The sequence below is a fragment of the Oryctolagus cuniculus genome, chromosome 15 (assembly GCF_051225735.1).
Source record: "Oryctolagus cuniculus isolate XC-2025 breed Fujian yellow rabbit chromosome 15, ASM5122573v1, whole genome shotgun sequence".
Taxonomy (NCBI): Eukaryota; Metazoa; Chordata; class Mammalia; order Lagomorpha; family Leporidae; genus Oryctolagus; species Oryctolagus cuniculus.
Window position 1 is genome coordinate 5,538,277 of NC_142881.1, and position 22,333 is coordinate 5,560,609.

Consider the following 22,333-nt stretch of genomic DNA (forward strand, 5'->3'; position numbering starts at 1 on the left):
CTGGGATTTGACAGAGGCAAACCCTGGCCATAAGGCTGCCTGCCTGGAAGGACTGACCCTCCTTCCCCACTGGATTTCCGGCTTGAACCGGTTACTCTCTGATTTCTTTGAGCCGGGAAGCCCAGAATGTGGTCTCTACCATGGAAGTCTTTGGAGAGTCTGGTTCAGTGGCCGCCAGCTTAATTTCAAGGCAGATCCCAACCGTATTTTCATGGGGCAGCCTACAGAGTTGTAGGTGGGAATTAGTTTTCTGTATCATGGTTCCATGATCAGTTGCTATCAACTTTGCCGATTAAAATTGGCATCAGTCAATCTTCGAGCTGAGGATGGAGACGTCGTAGGCATGGCAGGTTTGGCCACTGTGCAGTGCTGTTTAGCATCTTCCTGCAAGCCGTCTGGTGTGGTGAGTGTCTTCCCTGGGCTTGCCTCCCTTCCTCTGTTTCCATGTAAGCATTTTGTCAACATTCCTTCTTTCTCTCAGAACTATGAAGGGTCATCAAAAATTTCACAGAAAATGCATTGATTAGGAAAAAAAAGCATGGATTTCCAATTTTTGTACCAAAATAAACTTATCTTTTAATTCCATTTTTCTATGAACCCTCATATTTGAAAATAAATGTGAAAGATATAAGCCAAGTGTGTGTGATGCAAAAAGAATCAGGCCAAGACCAAATTATCAGGAAATATGCTTTGACCCGTTTTTCAGTAGCTGGTGTCACCCTCAGACACACTGCTTGTGTAGCCACAGAGAGGAGGACCATGGGGCCGGCGTTGTGGTGCAGCAGGTTAGGCCTCCCCGTGCACCACCAGCATCCCATATTGGAGTATCGGTTCACGCCCTGGCTGCTCCAGTTCCAGTCCAGCTCACTGCTATGGCCTGGAAAAGCAAATGATGATGGGCCAAGTTTTTGGGCCCCTGCCACCCACATGGGAGACCCAGATGGAGTTCCAGGCTCTTGGTTTTGACCTTGTCCAGCCCTGACCATTGAGACCATTTGGGGAGTGAATCAGCAGATGGAATATCTCTCTCTCTCTCTCTCTTTCACTCACTCTGCCTTTCAAATAAATAAATAAATCTTGTAAGAGAGAACAGAGAAGCACCCAGTGGGATGAAAACACCACAGCGTCTCTAATTCCTCTGAAATTCTCCAGGTGGGCATCCTGACCAGATCCCGCCCAGCATTCTCCTGCGGGTCTCTGCCGTTAGACTCCTGCGGGCACGCCTCCCTCCGGCGCTCGCCGGCTGGGAGGAAGGAAGTTAGAATCTTCATAAAGTTAGACAGATGCTTCTTAGTACCTTCCCTCTATTTTTCAGTATGGGGTAAGTTGTTGAGTAATTTAGAGCCATGGCTCGGTATCTAGCCGGCCTACCACAGTCTTGGTTGGGGGAGAAACAGAGAGACTGTTTTTTCCCTCATTACAAGTGTAAGCTGTTTTATCAGAGTCTCCTAAGAGACATTCTGTTCATAATCACTTATGCATGAAAGAATGTAGAACAACTTGGCAGTTAGAAACAAAACTGAGACTTTCAGTGACACAGAGAAACGGAAGTGGAGTATTTTTCAGGGTGAATTCCTTGCATTTTGTTGCATTCCCAGGCTGCATTCCCAGGCTGACTGCAGTCTCTCCTGAAAGGTATTCCTGAAGCTTCCTACAACAGGAAACAGCATCCAAACCAAGTGACCACCGATTAGGAAATTCAGCTAGTCTGGGAATAACTGGCTTCCCGGACCTGCCTTAGACTCAGGGCTGCAGGCACAGACGCCACCCGCAGACCTGGAAAGTCACCTGAGCGGTCTCTCTGCAGGGGCCTCGGGACAGCTGTCTCTATCAGAAGCGATGTTTTCTCCAAGAGGCAATGTTGTGCTGCTTGCCTGGAGCCTCGTGGAAACAACTTGTCTCCCTCTTGGGTGGCACAGATCAGGGTCCAAGGAGGTGCAGCCCTCACTCCGTGCGGTGTAGACCTTGTCAGAAGCACCATTCATGGGCACAGTTTCTGGAAATCATGTTCACTAATAAATTAGTTGTTACAGTTAAATAAATATATCTTTTTTTACAATTTGTTTATTTATTCAAAAGGTAGAGTGACAGAGAAGTGTGGTGGGGGTAGAGAGAGACAGAGAGAGAGAAAGAGAGAGAGACAGAGGGAGAGAGAGATCTTCCATCTGCTGGTTCACTCCCCAGAATGTTGCAACAGCCAGGGATGGGCCAACCTTAAACCAGAAACCTGGAATTCCAGCCAGTGCTTCCACAGGGGTGGCAGGGGCCCAAGCACTTGGGGCATCTTCCCCTGCTTGTCCAGGCCATTAGCAGGGAGCTGGATCTGAAGTGGAGCAGCCGGGAATTGAACCGGTGCTCATAGGGGATGCCTGCAGGCTGTGGCTTAACCCGCTATGCCACAATGCAGCCCCATAAATGTATCTTCAGTTAACTTCCAGTGTCTATTTGAGCCCAGCCATCCAAGCGCCACACTAAGTGAGCAGAGGCCAAGCAGTGCCCATCCTAACCACAGGACGGCCAGCAAGGGTGCGACCTAACTGGATCGCAGCTCTGGTCTTCAGACTCCTCCATGCGGGCAGCGTTCAGTGTGAGTCACCATGACTGTCCAGAGGCCTGCTCGCTGACAGGTGCTCTGATGGATGTAGGAGGCCACCGAGCACGCTTCCATGGTCAGCTCTGCATCTTCTCACTCAAGGACAAGGTGGCACATCCGTTACTCACGACAGAGTGGCCCCACTTCCTGTTTTGCAGGGCAGCCCCACCCGGGACTGGGTTTGGTGGGGAAGTGAGGCCACATGGTAGATGGCAGTGGCCGCCATGGTTGTGCACCTGTAGAATCCTGCTGCATACTTGCACCATCAGGGACCGCCCACTGAAATGTGCCAAGTTCTACCTCTGCGTTTAATTTGAATACTGGGCTCCACACCCACCCCTTAGAGGGACCTGGACTAAGTCAAATGGTGTTAATGAAGGGGCAGTGACCGGACAGGTCTGGGAGAGCAAGACGGCGAGGAGATGTGAGCTTTATGTCTGTCTCTTGTGTTTCCTTCGAGGACCATTCAGACAGCCCGGTTGGTGCGGCCGTGACCCTGGCACACGAGCTGGGCCACAACTTCGGGATGAACCACGACACGCTGGAGCGGGGCTGCAGCTGCAGGACGGCAGCTGACAAAGGCGGCTGCATCATGAACCCGTCAACCGGGCAAGTACCACCGCTCCCAGCCACCGCAGGGCTGCGGGCAGCCGCGCCACGCCCTGGGAAACAGCCGCACAATGCGTCCCCCTGGCTCTCCGGCCAGAGCATACACGGGACGCTTCCAGAAAGAGAGTGTTCCTCACGCAGCACACGTGGACCGTGCCACTCCAGGAGTCACGGGCAGCTGGGGCGTAAAGCCACACAGGCAGCGTGAGGACTGACCTCTTCCTGGAGCGGAGGTGGGGGAGAGGGGATGGGTGCTGTTTTGGTTCAGGACTGGCAAATCCCCCCACCGTCCCGGCACTTGCTGATTTGTGCCTGCAGCTCTGGTTCTCCAGGCGCTGCCAGCTAAGGGCCTGGCAACCCCTCTGGGCAGGGGTCCTGTGTGCACAGAGGGCGCGGGGTTGGAGGGGCTTCTCCCCTCAGGTGGGCCCGGGGGCGTGGCTGAGGTGTTCTGTGGCTCAGGGTCGGTCCTGTCCCTGTGTCTAACACCATGTCACCTCATCAGCTCGGAGAGGTTTCCTGAACTGATTTTGCAGTAGGTGGGTATTGAGCCACCTTGCTTGATGCCTATTGGAGCCCTAGACTGGGTTCAGCCAGGAAAGAGGACAGCTCCATCGCTGGAGCGCTCAGATGAGATGGGAACAGACGCACCTTGAGCTGGGCAGGTTCGCATGTGAGCTTGTGCCCCGAACGACCTATCCCAAGCTGGAATTTGGTGCCAATTTCAGAAGATTCGCGTTAGTAAGGAGAGGTGTGTACTGCGTACTGTGCCAGCTTCGAGTGCACCTCGAGACCTTGCAGACCCTTTGCCTGCCTGGGACTTTCCAGGCCAAGCCTGCTCTCCAGGTCGGCCGCAAGGACACATCAGGAGTGAGAAGCATGTGCTGACCACACAGCCCAGAGACCCGGCTCTGTGGGGGCTCGCTGGCAGGGGACAGCGTGGCAGGAGGGGGCCACCTGCTAAAGAGATTTCGGGGCCCCAGAGGAGAGAAATTGTGAAAAAATGTGGCTATAGCTTTGCAGGCAACAGCCTGGGGGCCTCCTGCCAAGTGGTTTGTAGGGCTTGAGTGGCTCCTAACACAAGGACTGAGCAGAGCCGCTCGTCAGGGCATGGCCACTTCCCAAGGACTGCTGGGAAAGCAGCGTTCTTGCCCGTTTGCTGCTGCTATAACCCGATGCCTGAGCCGGCTAATCTACAAAGGACAGAGGTTTGCTTAGCTCCTGGTTCTGTGGCGGCTGGGGGTATAAGAGCCTGTCATCTTAAGTGAGGCAGCCGCGGGGAGACCGAGCGAGCCGCGAGGGGACAGAGCGAGCCGCGGGGAGACAGAGCGAGCCGCGGGGGGACAGAGCGAGCCGCGGGGGGACCGAGCGAGCCACGGGGGGACAGAGCGAGCCGCGGGGGGACAGAGCGAGCCGCGGGGGGACAGAGTGAGCCGCGGGGGGACCGAGCGAGCCACGGGGGGACAGAGCGAGCCGCGGGGAGACAGAGCGAGCCGCGGGGGGACCGAGCGAGCCACGGGGGGACAGAGCGAGCCGCGGGGAGACAGAGCAAGCCGCGGGGGGACAGAGTGAGCCGCGGGGAGACAGAGCGAGCCGCCAGCCCGGGCCTCTCTTCCTCTTCTAGTAGAGCCGTTGACGCCAGCGCGGGGGCCCAGCCTCAGGACCCCGTCACATCCTATCCACCTCCAAGGGGGAGTAAGTGTCCAACACAGGGACTCTGGGGCGCACATTCCAGGCAGGCCAGCAACGCGGCTTTGTGTGCGTCCCCACCTGTCGCGCCAAGCCTGCCGGGTCATCGCTCCTGCTCACCCAGGCCTGTCACCCAGGCCCCGTGGAGGAAGCGGCACCCTCAGTCTTTCTCGACAGAGACCAAAGACTTGCACCCAGGGGAAGTGGCTGAGAGCAACACCAACAGGAAGCGCTGGGTTGCCAGGCTCTGGGTGCTAACAAGCAGAGCTCGCCACGAGGGAGGCGGCCACCTGGGAGTGAATCTGCTCTTTGTCATTGAAGGTGTCTGGGTGGAGGCGGAGCAACTGTTTGACAGACACTTGGGTGAGGAGATTGGGCCAAGGGCCCATGGATGCCTTTTGGGTTCAACGTGGAACCAGCGTCACCCGGCGGCACACTGTGCACGCGTCTCAGCGCCCCCGCCTTGCGGGAAGCTGTCCTGCAGCTTGTGGCCTGCTGGTCCTTGTTCTCCATGCACTCGCAGGGTGGCCCCAGAAGGCACCCTGACTCGGTGCTTACTTTCCTGGTCATCAAAGGGGCCCAGACATGGGACCATCCATCTCCAGAAAGGGTTCCAGCAAGCAGAAAGAGAGGGAAAAGTCTAGATTGGGAGCGTTGGCCTGGGGCCGAAGGGGCCCGGTCGTCCTGGTCCTGACACCAGCTGCGCTTAGTGACACAGGCCACTCAGGAGCCCCCGGGCTCAGCATCGGTGAAATGAGGGGCAGGTGCCTCCCTCCCTGCCTTCCCACATCAAGCGAACGTTCTCGACCCCTGTGCTCGGGTGGGAGGGGTGCTGCTGTGAGGAAGACCCCACCACCCCAGCATAGGAGGCGGAGGCTCAGTAGCAAGGCCACGCCCAGGCACCGAGTGGCCTGCACTGGCCGTGCCGAGGGTCGGAAGCCAAGTTCCCTGGAGACATGTGGACACCTTGGGCGGGTAAGGAATTGTTAAGAATTCAGCAAATCACTTAGCGGCCTTTTTTATTTTTATTTTTTGGTCTTGCCAGGGGCTCGCTAATAGCCTTCACTTGATTTATAACTTATTAGCAATTTCTGAGTTTTCTTCTTTGCTAAGCTTGCGCCTCTGCGTAAATCTTCTATTTGGTTCTCGTTTATGATCCCACATTCCTGTCCAGAGAGTGGTGTTTTTAATTTTCTAGGAGGGAAGGCGACTTCCTAAGTAAGTGGAGAATTAATCATAGCAGCCCACAGCACGGGGGAGGTCGGGTGCCTGTGCACCTCCCAGCCCACAGCACACAGCTCAGGCTGCCTGTCCACCCACCCCCCAGCCCACAGCACGGGGGAGGTCGGGCTGCCTGTGCACCCCCCCAGCCCACAGCACACAGCACACAGCACGGGGAAGGTCAGGCTGCCTGTGCACCCCCCACCCCCCAGCCCACAGCACGGGGGAGGTCGGGCTGCCTGTCCACCCACACCCTAGCCCACAGCACGGGGGAGGTCAGGCTGCCTGTCCACCCCCCCCCCAGCCCACAGCACGGAGGAGGTCGGGCTGTCTGTGCACCCCCCCAGCCCACAGCACACAGCACACAGCACGGGGAAGGTCAGGCTGCCTGTGCACCCCCCACCCCCCAGCCCACAGCACGGGGGAGGTCGGGCTGCCTGTCCACCCACACCCTAGCCCACAGCACGGGGGAGGTCAGGCTGCCTGTCCACCCCCCCCCCAGCCCACAGCACGGAGGAGGTCGGGCTGTCTGTGCACCCCCCAGCCCACAGCACAGGGGGGTCAGGCTGCCTGTGCATCTCCCAGCCCACAGCACGGGGGAGGTCAGGCTGCCTGTGCACCCCCCCAGCCCACAGACCACAGCACACAGCATGGGGGAGGTCGGGCTGCCTGTCCACCCCCACCCCCAGCCCACAGCATGGGGGAGGTCGGGCTGCCTGTCCACCCCCCCCCCCCAGCCCACAGCACGGAGGAGGTCGGGCTGCCTGTCCACCCCCCCAGCCCACAGCCCACAGCCCACAGCACGGAGAAGGTCAGGCTGCCTGTCCACACCCCCCCAGCCCACAGCATGGGGGAGGTCGGGCTGCCTGTCCACCCACCCCCCAGCCCACAGCACGGGGGAGGTCAGGCTGCCTGTCCACCCCGCCCCCCAGCCCATAGCATGGGGGAGGTCGGGCTGCCTGTCCACCCACACCCCAGCCCACAGCACGGAGGAGGTCGGGCTGCCTGTCCACCCCCCCCAGCCCATAGCATGGGGGAGGTCGGGCTGCCTGTCCACCCACCCCCCAGCCCACAGCACAGGGGGGTCAGGCTGCCTGTGCACCCCCCCCCCCATCCATCTGCTCTGGAATTCCCCAGGCTGCTCCAGTGTCATCTCCGTGTCCCGAGAGGGAATGACGTGAGATCCTGTGTCTTCGGACGTTGTGAATCACTGCACAAATGCAAGGTGCAATCGTTATTTTATTATTCAGCTCACAGGGACGTTGGAACTATCAAAAAGTTAAAGGCTTTTTGTAGAATTCCTACTGAAGAGCCGGCGCCGTGGCTCAATAGGCTAATCCTCCACCTTGCGGCGCCGGCAAACCGGGTTCTAGTCCCGGTTGGGGCGCCGGATTCTGTCCCGGTTGCCCCTCTTCCAGGCCAGCTCTCTGCTATGGCCAGGGAGTGCAGTGGAGGATGGCCCAGGTGCTTGGGCCCTGCACCCCATGGGAGACCAGGAAAAAGCACCTGGCTCCTGGCTCCTGCCAGGATCAGCGCGGTGCGCCGGCTGCAGCGGCGGCCATTGGAGGGTGAACCAGCGGCAAAGGAAGACCTTTCTCTCTCTGTCTCTCTCTCTCACTGTCCACTCTGCCTGTCAAAAAAAAAAAAAAAAAAAAAAAAGAATTCCTACTGAAGGTTTCGGAAAGTTCTCCCAGCACCATTCACAGGCACTCAGCAACCTGCCCAGGGTCTCCGTGGGAACGAGCCCATATCCAGACTCCAGTCCTCCTCTGACTTCTAACGATACAGTCAGCCATGGTGGCAAACGTTAAAAAAACCTTCATTTACATCTTAGCCCCAAAGGTGACTGGGAAAGAGATGAATCAGTAGCCATTTTAGTGATATCAAGGACATTAATAATTGCTGTTAGTTATTCAGAACTAACAACAAATGTTCATTGATAATAGTGCTGACGTTAAAGTCTCAGAATCAAAAATAAACATCAAAGATGGTTGGAAGAGGCAATAGCGTGGCCATTAGTGAGTCCTGGTTATTCTCCATCACGTCATCCCAGACATCAGGGCTCGGAAAATGCGACCCAGAGGCCGTCACGGAGAGCTGAGCACAGAGGCCATTTAAGCTTGTGCGTCGCGATGTCAGCCGCCTGACGCGGTGTCGGTCAGAGGGAGTTCCCTGTGGGTTGTTTCATTAATTCCTGGGAGCGTGTGTGAGGTGTGTTTCATGTCTTGGGATAGCTAACATCAAGGCCTGTCCTGGAAATGACTCTGGCAAAAGCAGCAGCTGGGAGTCGTGTGGGAGTCGAGTCAGCTGTGTCCATTCATTCATGGGCTTCTTGGAGCACGTCCGTGGGCAAGGGTGGAGGGCGAGGCAGGCGCGTGTGCAGGGGAAGGGAAATGCGAATGATGGGAGCATTCTTAACAAAGAGTGGTTAGCAAACTAGCGAATGTGGCTTCCCAGAGGAGAAAGCAAAAATGAAGAATTAATATCCAAAAAGTAGTCTCACGGACTCCTCTGTTTGCAGGAAGAGGAGAGCTGGCCTCCCAGGGCCAGCCCGCCAGGCAGTGCCATGGAACCTGCAGCGCGTGTCAGCGGCACGCCAGCCCCATGTCCTGCAGGGGCCCAGCTGGGGGACCGTGAACAGGACAGGCAGGGTTCCCATGCTCGGGGAACCTGTGTTCTATGGGAAAACAGACCGGGAGAGCATTTAAGATCTCAGGTTCGAAGGCCAGCTCGGAAGGGAGGGAATGCGAAAGGGGATGGGGGAAACCTGGGGGTGGAGGTGGGGGAGAGCCTGCAGGGAGTGAGGAAGGGGCAGACTCTGGGGCTGGGGGCCTGGGGGCTCAGAGGCCTTGAGGCTGGGGGTGGGGCAGGGTGGGGGAACAGGGCCGGGCCCAGCAGAGCCCAGCCCACCCTGGCAGGAGCAGGGCACATCATCACCACACAGCCGGACTCCCTGGGGGTTCTCCAGCCTCACAGCGCAGATCTGACTTCTTGCTGAAGATCTGTTCATTTTCAAGGACTGTGGGCAGCGTCTGAGCTACTGTCGTTAGCCAGAGCCGTGGTGTATGACCGCGCAGAAGCGGGGAGAGGCGCTCTGTAGACTGTAACCCCCGGGATCCGGCCCGCGCAGCGCAGACTCCCGCACTGACACTGCTGGCCGCGTGTCGGCGCCGCGCCCTCCCGCACTGGCCCCTCGCGCTCAACCTGGGTGCACGCGAGGCTTTCCCGTGTAGGATCTTCCCCCTTTCCTGCCTAAGCGTCCTTCCGGACTCTGCTTCCAGGCACCACACAGAGCCTTATCACGCGTGTAGGTCTGAAAAGAGGGGTTGCTATAGTTTCCACTCTGGTGGAGTAGGACCCCTGGGTTCCGTTCAGACCAACGGGCAAACGGCTCCGAGGCACCAATCACAGTCTCGTGTCCACCCCGAGTGGACACGACGCCTTGAGTGCCGAGGACAGCGTAGAGAGAAAGAGAGCAAGTGGGGGCTTCCCCGTCCCGAGCTCAGGCCTTCAGGGACAACGTCTACACCGAGGGCAACTGGCCGAGCTTGAGGAAGGAGCGTTGCCCTGTGCCCCCCTCCAAGCTTGTGTCACTGGCTCCCTCATCTCCGTTTCCTTCCGTTCATGCTGCACTCGGGCACACCCGCCTGCTGTCTGCACACGGCACACACCTGGATGAGCCGCTGGACCTGCTCGGCCTGCATCCAAGTCAGCCTTCTCCAGTGACAGCTTCACACTCAGGACAAGGCCCTGCAGGAAATAGGGTGAACGCGAGAGTGGTGGGCCAACGGCCAGAGGCCAGAGCACAGCCCCTCCCTACCGCAGCCACACCGCCCCCGGGAGCCAGGAGCTGCGGAGCAGGGAGGGTCCCAGAAGCGAAAGGCAGGACCTTGGCTCCCCATAACTTGTGCTGTGGTCGGCCGACAGGACGTGCACTGGGTGGATAGCCTGCAGGCCCAGGCCTGTGACAGGAAGTGCCCTGGTGCCACGGGGCCACTGCAGGAGCACCCAGTCCAAGCTGTGCACAGTCCTGGGTACCCCTGCCTCTCGTCCACCAAGACGAGAATTGAAGAATTGGTGGAAAAATAGAATTGGAAGATAAGTTTATTTTGGTGTGTAAAAAAATCTTGAAATCCATGCATTTTTTTTTTCATGATCTGTACTTTGCACAAAGGTTCTGAATGGCTTTCAGGACATTGTGCACCAAAACCAATGGATCGTTTAATCCCGTTTGCTCACGAACTTCTGAAAGAACCCTGTATTTCAGTGTGTGCCTCTGGAAGCCGCGGGGATGTCTCCACACACGACCGTGGTAGCATCTCACACCCTTGCAAGGAGTCATTCCCTTCCCCGCATCCGCCCTTCACACGGAGTGACTTTTTTTTTCTCAATAAAAGGGAAAAGAATCTTCATTTCCTTCCTCAAAGCATGGAGGGGGGGGTGCGTGTGCGTCCTCACTCATGGAGGAGCGGCAGCTACGGAGGAAGCAACTGCAGTAAGAGGGAAACGCAAGCTAACTAAGCGCCGACTCTGAATCAGCTGCACCCGGACAGGAGCGCAGGGACGAGCCAGCCCTCCACAGCCCCGTCTTGTTTCCTCTCCGTGTAATTAGACAACGCCCACCGGGAAACACAGGGCGGCCTTGCACGTACGCAGAGTGAGACGGCCAACACCTGCTCCCCAGAGCATGGACTCGCCCTCCTCTCTTAGGCTGGACACAGAATCCATCAGACGGGGGAGGCAGCCATCATGGCCGTTGCTGCTTGAGCGTGTGGTTCAGAGAAGTGAGCACACACGGGCCACCACGCTGGCGCCACCCTGTTTGGTCAGCAAACTGCGAGAAGTGGCCGTGATTCCGCCCATTTTAAAGACAAGGACACTGGTGCTCAGAAAGCTCACCAGTGGGCTGCATTTTCAAAGCCAGCCGCAAGGGAAGCCCCAGGCCACGGAACCCAGTCTCTCCCCCGTCCCTGCCACGCGCTTGCTGTGGGGAAGTGGCCACGGCCACATCTGGGTTCTGCGTGAGGACCAAAGGCGTCTCAGGACAGAGCCGTGTCCCCGTGTCACTGTGGGAAGCAGAGGGCAGCCCCACCTGTCGGGTGCTCCGTGCCGTGCTTCCTGGCACAGCAGCAGAGGATTCTGTTCCGCCATTGACTGTGCGCCCAGCATTGTATTTGTGGTAGAACATGCGAGCGACAGTGCAGCTGTAGCTCTGCCAGTCCCTCTCCCCGGGACACAGCGTGGGGGCCACAGTGTGAGGTCGGGAGTAATTTCCGGGCCTTTGCAACCCTGGTATCCACAGGGCTCGTGATAAACTCCGCTGGCTGGGAGTGCGCACTGGGTCCCAGGCACCTAGCACAGTGGATGGCGCGTGGCAGAGTTTAGAGAGTTCTCCTGACTGAAGGGTCACATGGATGTGGTGGGGGTGTGAAGGTGGACAATGAGCATTTGAAAGGATGGCTGGGTGGTAAGATAGGTGGGTGGAAAGAAGGTTGGGTGATGGGAGGGAACGAGGCGGGAGGGAGCGGATTCTTTAAGATGGTTGGAAGGAAGAATGGTGGGTGCATGGATGACGGGTGGGTGGTGATCACAGCACAGACACCTGCAGGGTGAGGCCTTCTCTCCACGTCTCAGTTTGACGAAACCTCTGGGCTCTGGGGAGAAGAGTCTGAGGCCATTGCGTTCCGTGCTAAGTCTGGCACTGGCCCCATTCACCATTGTAATTTTTTAAATATAAAATTATAAACTATTATGATTTTTATATCATGTCTACAATAGCTTCCAACAACAGACACAATATAAGAAACAAAAAAGAAAGTAAGAGTTGAGCACACCCAGGCAGGAGGCTGAGTGCCTCTTTCTGTGGGCGCTCGTGGAGATCGGGTGGCAGGGCCGACGTGCTCTCAAGCAGGTGTCCCCGACCCAACAGCCTTTGCTTAACTGAGCCACAGTGAGAGGCTGGAGTCAAAGAAGTGAAATCTAAAAGTAGCTGACAGATAAGACCCTGGGACCCCAGCAGACCTCTCTGCCGTTTACGGAAAGCTCTGCGTCTCCTGTCGCAGGTCACTGTCAGGGCCCTGAGAAAAAAGACGCTTCGCTGGTGTGGACACAGGTTCTGGATCTCAGCCTCAGCTCTGGGCTCCAGGCCCCAACCTGGGGCCTCACCGGGTTACCTGAGGGCAGAGGGCCTTTGGCTCCCAAACCCTGGGGGGCTGAGTCCTGCTTGCCCAGGGGGTGACCCCAGTGTCAAGTGCACAGTGAGGCAGGGACAGGGTATGCGGGACTTTAGCTCTGCTGGGGTGGCTTGGAGGCGGCTCCCGTGACCCCTTCTCCTGTCATTCTGGGTGAGGAGCGCCGTCCTGGTGCAGAGCTACAGAAACACCGTGCGCCTGCGGGCAGGTCTGTCCTGGGGCGGGGGAAAGGCTCACCTGGCCCCCGGGGAGCCCCGTCCCAGACACACCACCACACAGCTCTTTTGAATGGAGCTTAGCGCCCTCTGAATTCCCCACCCGTGGCAGGCTGAGGCCCCTGGGCTCTCGGGAAGTGGCCCCCGGGGCCCAGAAGTAAAACGTCCACTCGGTGGGGACATGCAGGTGCCGCCTGTGCACGTCCACTGACCCGAGCTCAGCGGTGTCTGTCTGTACGAAAATTTCTCGGAAATTGTATCTGCACTTTAAATGGTTTCTGTGGAGGAGCGGCAGGGGTCGAAGTTCACGCGGTAAGACCGTGAACTCACATGTGCTGCCGTGGGCTCGGCTCTGGGCCCCAGGTGCTTGCTATCAGCAGTTGGAACGTCCCATTGAGGGCACTTTTGATCATTTCTCCTGGTCTGAGCTTTGTTTAGCTTGGCGCGGCCCAGCTGGGAGGCCCTGGGCCGCCATCCGGCTCTGGGGCCAGCGCACTCTGCTCCTGGAGGGGATGAAGGGTGCTTGGGGTTCTGCCTGGGTCCCCAGCGCACTCCCTGCACACCCCTTCCCTGTCGCCATGAAGGAGGGAGTCACCCGCCTCTCCGTTGAGGACCGGCCCCTGCCTGCTGCCGGTTACGGCCCGAACGGACTCATGGCCCCCGTCAGGTGTGTGCACGCCGACCTGGGCTTCACCTGGGTGTGCTGGGCGAATCCCAAGGCCTGGCCCTCTTTGTGGCCGTACGCCAGGGACCGTTAGGTCGTGCGAGTGAAACAAGGGGCAGCCTTTACCTACAGCTGGCTCCGTGGCGCCGCTCGGCATTGGCAGCTGCCTCGCTCCCCCAGGGATGCTAAGGCTCCTGGCACAGCCGTCTGCGCAAGTCATGCCTGGGGCTGCCCTAAGGCCCCTGCCCTCGGGGTCCCCCTCGAAGTAGCCCTTGGAGGCCTCCTGATGCCTTCAAGGCCGAGTGGTTAAGTGGGAAGGACACAGGCCGTGAGTCTCCACTCTGGAACCGTGTGGCCACGGCCGGGTCTCCCTCTTTCCTCACCCGTGAGATTGGAATGATTGACTCACAGGGGTGTCAGTGCGAGCCTGCAATGGGGGGGTCACTAAACACGGGGTTCTTGTGGGGTTTACGCCCAGGGTCTAGAAGGAAGTAGAACTCGGCTCTGGACTGGGAATGAGATGTGGAAGGGTTGGGTAGGAGTCATTCAGTCCTGTTTGCCGAAGAGGGGGCTCCGTCTCCATGGCCACACCCCACTCCGGGCGAGGGCCTGGCCTGGAGGAGGAGGGCGAGTCTTGAGTGGGCTCAGGTGGGATGAGCTCTGGGGAAAACCTGAAAACAGCGGTGCCACATGGCAGGCGGTGGCCGCTGAGTGGTATCTGTGTGTGTGCGTTGCAGGTTGTTTGTGATTGTTTGTACCAAACCCACGCTCTTGTCGAGCCGGGGGAAATCTGGCCCTATACTGGGCGGGGGGTGGGGCTCAGAAAGCTCGTGGGAAGCACATATTATGGCAGCCTGTGCGTGGATCTCAAAAACTTTGGCACTGAAACTTGCAATTCTCATTTTCATTCTGTTTGAAAGTCGGAGATAAAGCCCAGAGCCCAGAACTCAATCCAGGCCTCCCATGGGGGGGGGGGGTCAGGGACCCGTGTACTTGGGCCATCACCTGCTGCCCCCCACCGGTGCGCATTTGCAGGAGGCTGGAGCAGAAAGTGGACTGGGCCTGAAACCCGAACGCTGGGCTGCGGCGTGCCAGTGTCCCGAGCGGCATCCTGACCACCCGCCCCACACCCAGCTTACCTCTTAACCCCAGTTCCAAACTTTCTCAAGTTGTCCGGTCTGTGCTAAGCAGAGGACAATACTCAACTGCCCCATCATTCCTCTGCCTCCTGGGTCGTTTGGCTCTCCGGTTTACTTGGGGCTGCATCTGGCTGTGTGTGTACAAGGCACTAGCATTCAGTCGTTTGAAATAGGCAAAGTGACAACTCTAAATGAGAGAAAGAGACATCTTTTACATATCAATGCTGTCAGCTGCTATTGCGTGGAGCTTAAAGCTAGCCAGTGCCATGGCACATTTCTGTGTGAAGCTCGTGTCTCCTCCTCCTCAGCGTATGAATCCCCATTTCACAGATGTAAAAACTGAGGCTCAGCGACACACTGTCAGATGGGGTGTTCAGACGCTGTCCCCTGACTGCTGCTTCTGCACCTCCTCCACACCGTAGCTCAGGTGCAGAAGAGCCTCCAGGCCTGCCGAATCGGGGCACCGCTGTCGGGAAAAGAAACTCCACCTGTGTCTGCAGGGAGGCGCCAGGGGAAGCGGAATGTTCTTTCCCACAGCCGGCGCGCCCTTCGCCGTCTGCTCACTCGGCAGCTCTGGGCAACGTGCGTTTCTTCCCTCCCCAGTCGACTGAAAGAGCGGAGTCTGGTTGGCGCCCCAGCCCCAGCCGCTTGCAGCCTTGGCTTTTCCTGTCGCCCGGCTGTGTCAGGGCGCCGAGCCCCTCTCAGCGGCTGCCCGCGCTGGCTCCCTCCCTCCTCGCTCACTTCCCTTCCTTTCCTGCACTCAGCGCTCGGGACTGTGAGGCCGCAGGAAGCAGGGGGCACGGTGACCCGACCCAGCCGGGTTGCAGCTGCTTCCCCCGGCTGCTGATTTCCAGCACGAAAAGCGATTGTCTGAGACTAATTCCCGGGGAGCTTGGCAGGGCGCGGAACCCCGACTTCACCCGGGGAGGTCGGCGACTTGGCCTGGTGGGGTTCACCCTGATGACCACAACAGGCTCCTGTGAGACAGGGCCTTTCTCCCGGCCGATTCGTCAGCGTCCGAGTGACCCCTAAGCGCTGTGACGGCTCAAGGGCAAGGCACCAATGCTGGGAGGCTGCGGGTGGCATTGGCCTTGTAAGCTTGGACCCCTGCCCTGAAGTCCCCCAGCTGTCCATTTCACCCCCTCTTCATTTCCAACCTTGCGTCCAGCCTGGTAGAGCTCGCCCCGAGTGCCCCTGGCGGTTAAATATTAGAATCTAACAAAAGAGGCCGCATCCCAGCAGGAGCCGCCATCCCCCGGCCGTGGCATTGGAGATAAATCTTCTGCCCCGAGCTGCTTCCTGTGTCTCCGTGTCACCATCTTCAGTGCTCCTGCGCCGGGCCGGGGGGGGGGGGGGGGGCTGGGAGAAGGGATCTTTACCGAGGAATTCTCGGGTTTTGCTGCTTTGCCCTGGTCTGTCATTGCTATATGTCACTTCAATTAGTGCTGTCCTGGCGCGTTTGGGCTAATTTATTGGGTGTATTAAAAGTGCGCTGTGATGAGCTTGCCGATAGCTAGGGAAGAGCCTTTTCTCTCTAAGCTGCAGCCCAGCCCGACTGTGGGCCGCACGAGATCTTTGATGCGTGAGCGCTGCACGGCTCAATTCAGCGTCCTCTCCACGACCGCTCCGGGGAACGGGACTATTAAATAAGGAAGGAAAAGCCGGAGCGAGAGGAAGCACAAGACCTGGGCTTTGGGTTTGGAGCTGGCGGCGGGGAAGCAGCCAGACCATTGCCGGCTCCGTAACTGGTGTGCGGGGTGAGGATCGGCCCCATCACCCTAGTGCGTCAAGGTATTTGAAATCCATTCCTGATTCTAATTTGGCTTTACGAGGCAGATACTCGGGGAACGGTCAGTTACCATTGCCCAGGATGAGACGGGGCTCTTCAAATGCTATGCAGCGTGTTTTCTTAGAAACTAGAACTGCTGCGTACCACAGAACTATTTCTTAAAGGTCATGAAAGGTGACCTGTGGGGGACCTAGATTTGCATTCACCAATGGATTTAAATTTCTTATTCTTTTGACACAAATACCTGTATTTATTGTACAATCCACCTTATTCCATGGAGTACCCTTACATCTGAATTCTAGATCCAAGTGATTGGTTCCCACCTGCTCCCACCTGCTCCACCACCTGATGGACGGGTGAACGCTGTGGCACAGTCTTCCTGGTGATGGGTCCTTATTCAGCCCCAATAGGAACCAGGTGCCCAACACGCAACAGCATGGGCAAGCCTCGAGAACACTGGTGAATAGAGGCGAGACGAGAAAGGCACGTGTGTAGGATTCAGAGCAGGTGGGGCAGGACGTAGACGCGTGGTTGGCAGGAGCTGGGCGAGGGGACAGTGAGGAGGGGACGTTTAACAGGCGTCGAGGTGAAGGAATGTCTCAGAACTGGGCAGTGGTGGGAGTCACACAGCAGTGACCTGACGCCTGGCTGCAGGAGTGACTTTGTGCCCTGCGTATTTTCTGTCACTTAAACAAATCACCTGGTGGCCCCGCCTGTGAGCTTCCTGACTCAGTGGGTGTGGACAGCACCTGAGAACTTGCATTTCTAGAAGCTTCTGGCCCTGCAGGTCCTGAGACCACCCCCTGAGGACCACCAGACCCGGCGCACATTGGTAATGGGAAGATCGGTTCCCTGTGTCCCGGGCCCACCGCCATCTTCCACGTATCCACAGCTCTCTGCAGGTGACGTCAGCCGCGAAGAGAATGCTCTCTTGATAACTGGCGTGTGGAACCCAGAGACTGGACGAATCTGGCCTGCCAGTCCTGCCTGAACTCTAAGCAGCTCCTTCCACCTCACCTATGAGTGTGGGTGATGGCAATTCCTGCCGTGTTGCGTTGTTCTGAAATTTCGAATTTTAATGAAAGCCCTTAGGCCTTGAGGGAGGAAGGGGGTAGGTGGAGGTTGCCTCACAGGTACCAGAGCACGGTTACTCACGGGGCTGGGCTCTGCAGTTCTGGAGCATAGCAGGCAGCCACAGGCCACAGTGTATTATTACTTTAAAAAAAAAAAAAATGCTAGAGAAGAGTTTAAAGGCTCCTAATCCAAAGAATGACAAAGTCCCAGGAGATAAAAGCCCCCCCTAGATTTGATGGGGACACATTGTGTACTTGTTCTGAAGTATTGCACGCCAGCCCGTCAGAACATACAATTATTACATGTCGGTAGAAAACCAGTGTAAAAGATGTTTCTGTGAGGAGAGCGTCACGGTACCCCCTAGCCTAAAGCAGGAGTGCAGGAGCTACGCCGCGACCTGTGCCTTGCAGCTGGAGTGTGACAGTTTGCAAAAGGAACAATAACCATGGAGCCCTGGCTTGAAGTCTTCCTCGGAGCCTCTCTGTGTGACATTAAATAATAGCGTGGGCGAGGGTTTGACACTCCAGACCCGTGTCCTGGAGGAGGGGACACTCGTGGGCCTTGGAGAATGGACGGAGAGGCAGTGGGGGGGGGGCACCTCCGTAAGGAAGGGGTTCGGCGACACTCAAGCAAGGAAGCGGTGGGCGGGGTCCGGAGTGTCTGAGTTACCCAGGGACCCTCCTCGGAGCTCTGAACTCAACAGGCAGCTTGAAAACTTCAAGTGAGTCAGCGAGGGAGTGGGGGATATCCCGGCCGAATCGGATGACTTCTGCCACCGTGGGAAGTTCAAGGGCAGAGTCATGCTTGGCCGAGGTCCTCCTGTGCTCCCGTCCTGTGTGGCTGAACCGGTTAGAGCAGTGATCTCACTGACCGATCCCGCAGGTGGATTTCTTAAACCTGGAGGGGACGGTGATGCACCCCTGGGTGCGTGAGGTCCATTGGCTCATCTTTGGTACAAGCCAAGTCCTGTCCCTTAGCTCCTGAGCCATTGGGCATGGGCTCCTACCGTGCTCTGTGCACCAGGCGACCAGTGGCTACTTAGGATATAAAAAGCATTCAGAGATGAGGACCACATCATAATAAGAATCCAGCATCTGATGCAACCAAATTTCTCTGCTGAGATATGAAATAATTTTACATTATTGGTTGCACGGGGTGGGCTCTAATCTTTCCATATTTTTCTTAGTCCCGTGCACCCATCAGCTGTGAATGTCTCAGAGCAGAACAGAGGTGAGGAGCAAACCCTTGGCTTGTGATAATAATTGTATTTAAAGGGTGGGGGGTAGAAATAAAGGTTTGGAGTTCTTTGGAAGAATACCTGCAGTGGTTCTCGGCGCCTGGGCCATGCAGGGGAAAGCGCCCTGTGTAATGACACTTTGTGATGCCTTCTTGCTGTCCACAAGCCTTGGCCCTACCCACAGGATACCAGCAGTTCCCACACTGGTCTTGGGGGAGGGGCTGCCCTCCTGGGTGGTCACAGGAAGAGTTCGTGTCTCACTGTTGGGTACGTCCCGTCAGGCCCGCCCACGTGTGTCGCCGCCTCCCCCCCCACGCTTTGGGGAATGTCTGCACGTCCCTTGGAGGTCCACCCGTGAGTCCAGTGCGCGTCCTTGCGCACCACCATTTCTCTTTCTAAAACCCACTCTCTCTACTCCCTGGTCGTGTTTGCCCCACTGAAAGGCAAGCTCCGTGGTGAGGGTTTTGTGCATGTTGTTCCCGGCCATGTCCCCAGGGCCGAGATACCCCAGCCTCTTGGGCGCTGGGGAACTGCAGGGTCACTGGGTGGCGAGCGATCGACTGCTCTCTCTCTCTCTTTTTTTTTTTCTTTTTTACAGAGTGGACAGTGAGAGAGAGACAGAGAGAAAGGTCTTCCTTTGCCATTGATTCACCCTCCAATGGCCACCGCGGCCGGCGTGCTGCGGCCGGCGCACCACGCTGATCCGAAGGCAGGAGCCAGGTGCTTCTCCTGGTCTCCCATGGGGTGCAGGGCCCAAGCACCTGGGCCATCCTCCACTGCACTCCCTGGCCACAGCAGAGAGCTGGCCTGGAAGAGGGGCAACCAGGACAGAATCCGGCGCCCTGACCGGGACTAGAACCCGGTGTGCTGGTGCTGCAAGGCAGAGGATTAGCCTAGTGAGCTGCGGCGCCAGCTGACTGCTCTGCAGAGATCTTACTAGAATGACTTCTGTCACTCCTGGTGTCCCCAAGGGGAAATCGGCAAAGATGTCCCACAGGTGCAAGGTGTGCCACAGACTCATCACTGTCTGGGAGGACAGCTGGGGTGTTGTGGGAAGCTGGTAGGAAAGCCGACTGACCAAATGCAGCAAGTAGGCAGGAGCGTCTGCTGAAGGCCCGTGGCCTTCCCGAAGGGTCACGCTGGGATTGCACGGGGCGAGTCAGAAAGGACCCAGCTGGAGGGAAGAGGGGCCGCCCCCGGCTACCCACAGCCAGAGCCGATCACGGTGGTGACGCGGAAGGCGGGCCATGTGCAGAGGTGGCCGTGTGGTGTGAGCCCCAGTGAGGAAGGACCGGCTTAGGGTCGGGGAATCCACCACAAGCTCAGCTGGCATAGACGGAGGCAGCCTCCAGGACCAAATGCCAGGCGCTGGCCGTGGGGCTGGGGCCGTGGGGCGGGGGGCTGTGGGGCCGGGGCTGTGGGGCAGAGGGCTGTGGGGCTGGGGCCGTGGGGCGTGGGGCTATGGGGCTGGGGCCGTGGGGCGGGGGGCGGTGGGGCTGGGGCCATGGGGCGGGGGGCGGTGGGGCTGGGGCTGTGGGGCTGGGGCCGTGAGGCCGTGAATCTAAGTGACAGAGGGTTTTCAGCGCATTTGGAGTTTGTTCTCCAACAGGCAGCTAAGGGAAGTAGACATCGACCACAGAGGTCAGTGCTCCCGCCTGGGACATCCAGCCCAGACGCAGAAATGTCTTGTCAACAACGTTCTGTCCCGTCCTCCCTGAGACACTCACTGGTTACGTCCTGGACTTCTGCAGACCCCATTCATCGAAGATGTTTCTTTCATGTCAACACGCCCACCCCAGGCCCGAAATGTGTGCACTTGTTACCGTGTGAGAGGATGAGATGGGCAGATGCGCCGATCTCGGGGGATGAGGCGGGTCTCGGCACTCCTGTCCGCTGGGGGCTGTGCGCTTTCTCTGTTCCCGTGGGACACTGGTGCCCAGTCCCCTTCCGGGTTCTCTCTCCTGCTCCTCTTGCCGTAAACCTTTCCTGAGACTTCGGTTTTGTCCTAATGTCCGTCCTAATTTACCATCTTCTAGCAGTCAGTTCCCTTCCAGAAGGAGCTGATTGCAAATGGTCACTCGTCCACATGGCAAGAAATCAGTGTGCCTGGCGTTTAGGGTCCCTGATCACCCTGGAGACACATGTGTGTTGTGTACTTCTTTGCAGAGAGAATTGGTGTCAATTAGCTGTGTGAGGTGCCAGCCTCGCCAATGCAAACCTTCCCTAAGTGCAAAATAGCACAGATTGTAATATTTTGAAACTGTCCAGTGTCGCTTTGCTACCAGGATTCGCCAATCTGCCTACCTAGATCAGGTATAAAGATTTCAAAGGGGACTTGGCTCCCGCACTTACAGTAAGCCCTGGTCGGGGTGGGACTTAGGTGTGAATGTATCCGTAGGTCAGCGTTATGCTCCAGAGTTAGTAATCTGGGGTTGATCGCAGCACTTGGTGGGGGAGGGTGGTGGGAGCAGTGTGGCTGTGACCGTGTGTGCACGGACTTGAACTACTGTCACAGGCAGCATTACCTGGGGCTGGTGTCCTGTCGCTGGGGAGCGGCTTGGCTTGGGTTGGCCAATGGACATGGAGTCAAGTGTTGTCATCCTGTGGACGTCTCCATGGAGAGGGTGGTAGGGTTTGCTGGGCCTCACATCCTCACTGGTGGCAAAACCCACAGGTTTCGGTCATGCTTGTCCCCAGAGTGCTTGCTGCCTCCAGACACGGGAAAACGTGTTTGGGAACGAGAGTGAGACACTCCATGCGAGGGTGCTTCCAGAAGTTCATGGAGAATGGAGTTCAGAGGTTTGAATGCTACATGTTTTTTGAAATCCATGCACAGTGTTTTGTAAAACAAACCTTCCGTGAACTTTGGAGGCACCTGGTGTATGTTGAGTCGCCCAGCTGCCATAGGAAACGACCCTCGAGGCTCCGTGGCTCCGTGGCTCCGTGGCTCTGTGGTCACAGGTGCTCCCCTCTTGCTGGCTGCTCTGGGGCTCCCTACAGTGAGCAGAAGGGTGCTGGGTCTGTGTCCTCTGACTCCTGAAGCCGTGGAATGCACTGATCTCAGCTTACAGAGGGGGACAGCTAGGACATCAGTAAGGAGTAACCCTTTAAATGCCATCCGCTGGGGGACTCGCCTCTCTCGTGGTCATGTTCTGCCATCAAGAACTGGTCACGCAGCCCATGCAGGTGCGTGGGACTGGGCAGCCCTTGAGCCTGTGGAAGGGGAGTGTGACTCTGCTGGGCACTTGGGCCGACTCTGCCCCCTCTCTGTGGCCCTGGGATTTAGAGGTGAGAGTAGGCTCTCCGTCGCCTGACCACCTCCGTTCTCTTCCAGCGGTGCTGGGGGACAGCTGGGATTTGACCTCCGTGGGCTGAATGCCCACACTGACCAGGTCTGACCTGGGTAGAGACGCGGGCCCCTGGAACCACGGACTTGACAAGCTTGGTTGTTGGCGTGTTTGGTTCTTGTTGCAGATCCTGAGAATTCCCTTTCTCTTGCACCATTCCCGCCAGAGCTGTCTGGAGTTGTTGTTGGGTCAGGCGCGTCCTCGGCAGAGGTGATGGCCGTGCCCAGGAGCGGGCGGCACCATGCAGGCTGCACCTGGATGCCATCGCGCACTGAGACCCACAGCGGACCCCTGGGCGGACGTCGCCAGGGCTGACCAGGGGCAACAGGAGAGGCCGACCTGTGCCCTAACCGCCGCTCTGGGCTGTCCGTCCGCAGGTACCCGTTCCCCATGGTGTTCAGCAGCTGCAGCAAGAAGGACTTGGAGACCAGCCTGGAGAAGGGGATGGGGATGTGCCTCTTCAACCTGCCCGAGGTCAAGCAGTCCTTCGGGGGCCGCAAGTGTGGCAACGGCTACGTGGAGGAAGGAGAGCAGTGCGACTGTGGGGAGCCGGAGGTAAGCAGGCCGG

General features: G+C 57.9%; 1 protein-coding gene across 1 annotated transcript in view; it reads left to right on the forward strand.

The window, feature by feature from the left end:
- The window catches only part of ADAM12 (ADAM metallopeptidase domain 12), a 319,692-nt gene that overhangs the window by 245,646 nt on the left and 51,713 nt on the right, over positions 1 to 22,333 (forward strand). The window contains exons 11-12 of the mRNA XM_008274835.5: positions 3,054 to 3,202; positions 22,143 to 22,320. Of these exons, the coding sequence (XP_008273057.3) occupies positions 3,054 to 3,202; positions 22,143 to 22,320 (327 nt within the window). The remainder of the gene's footprint in view (positions 1 to 3,053; positions 3,203 to 22,142; positions 22,321 to 22,333) is intronic.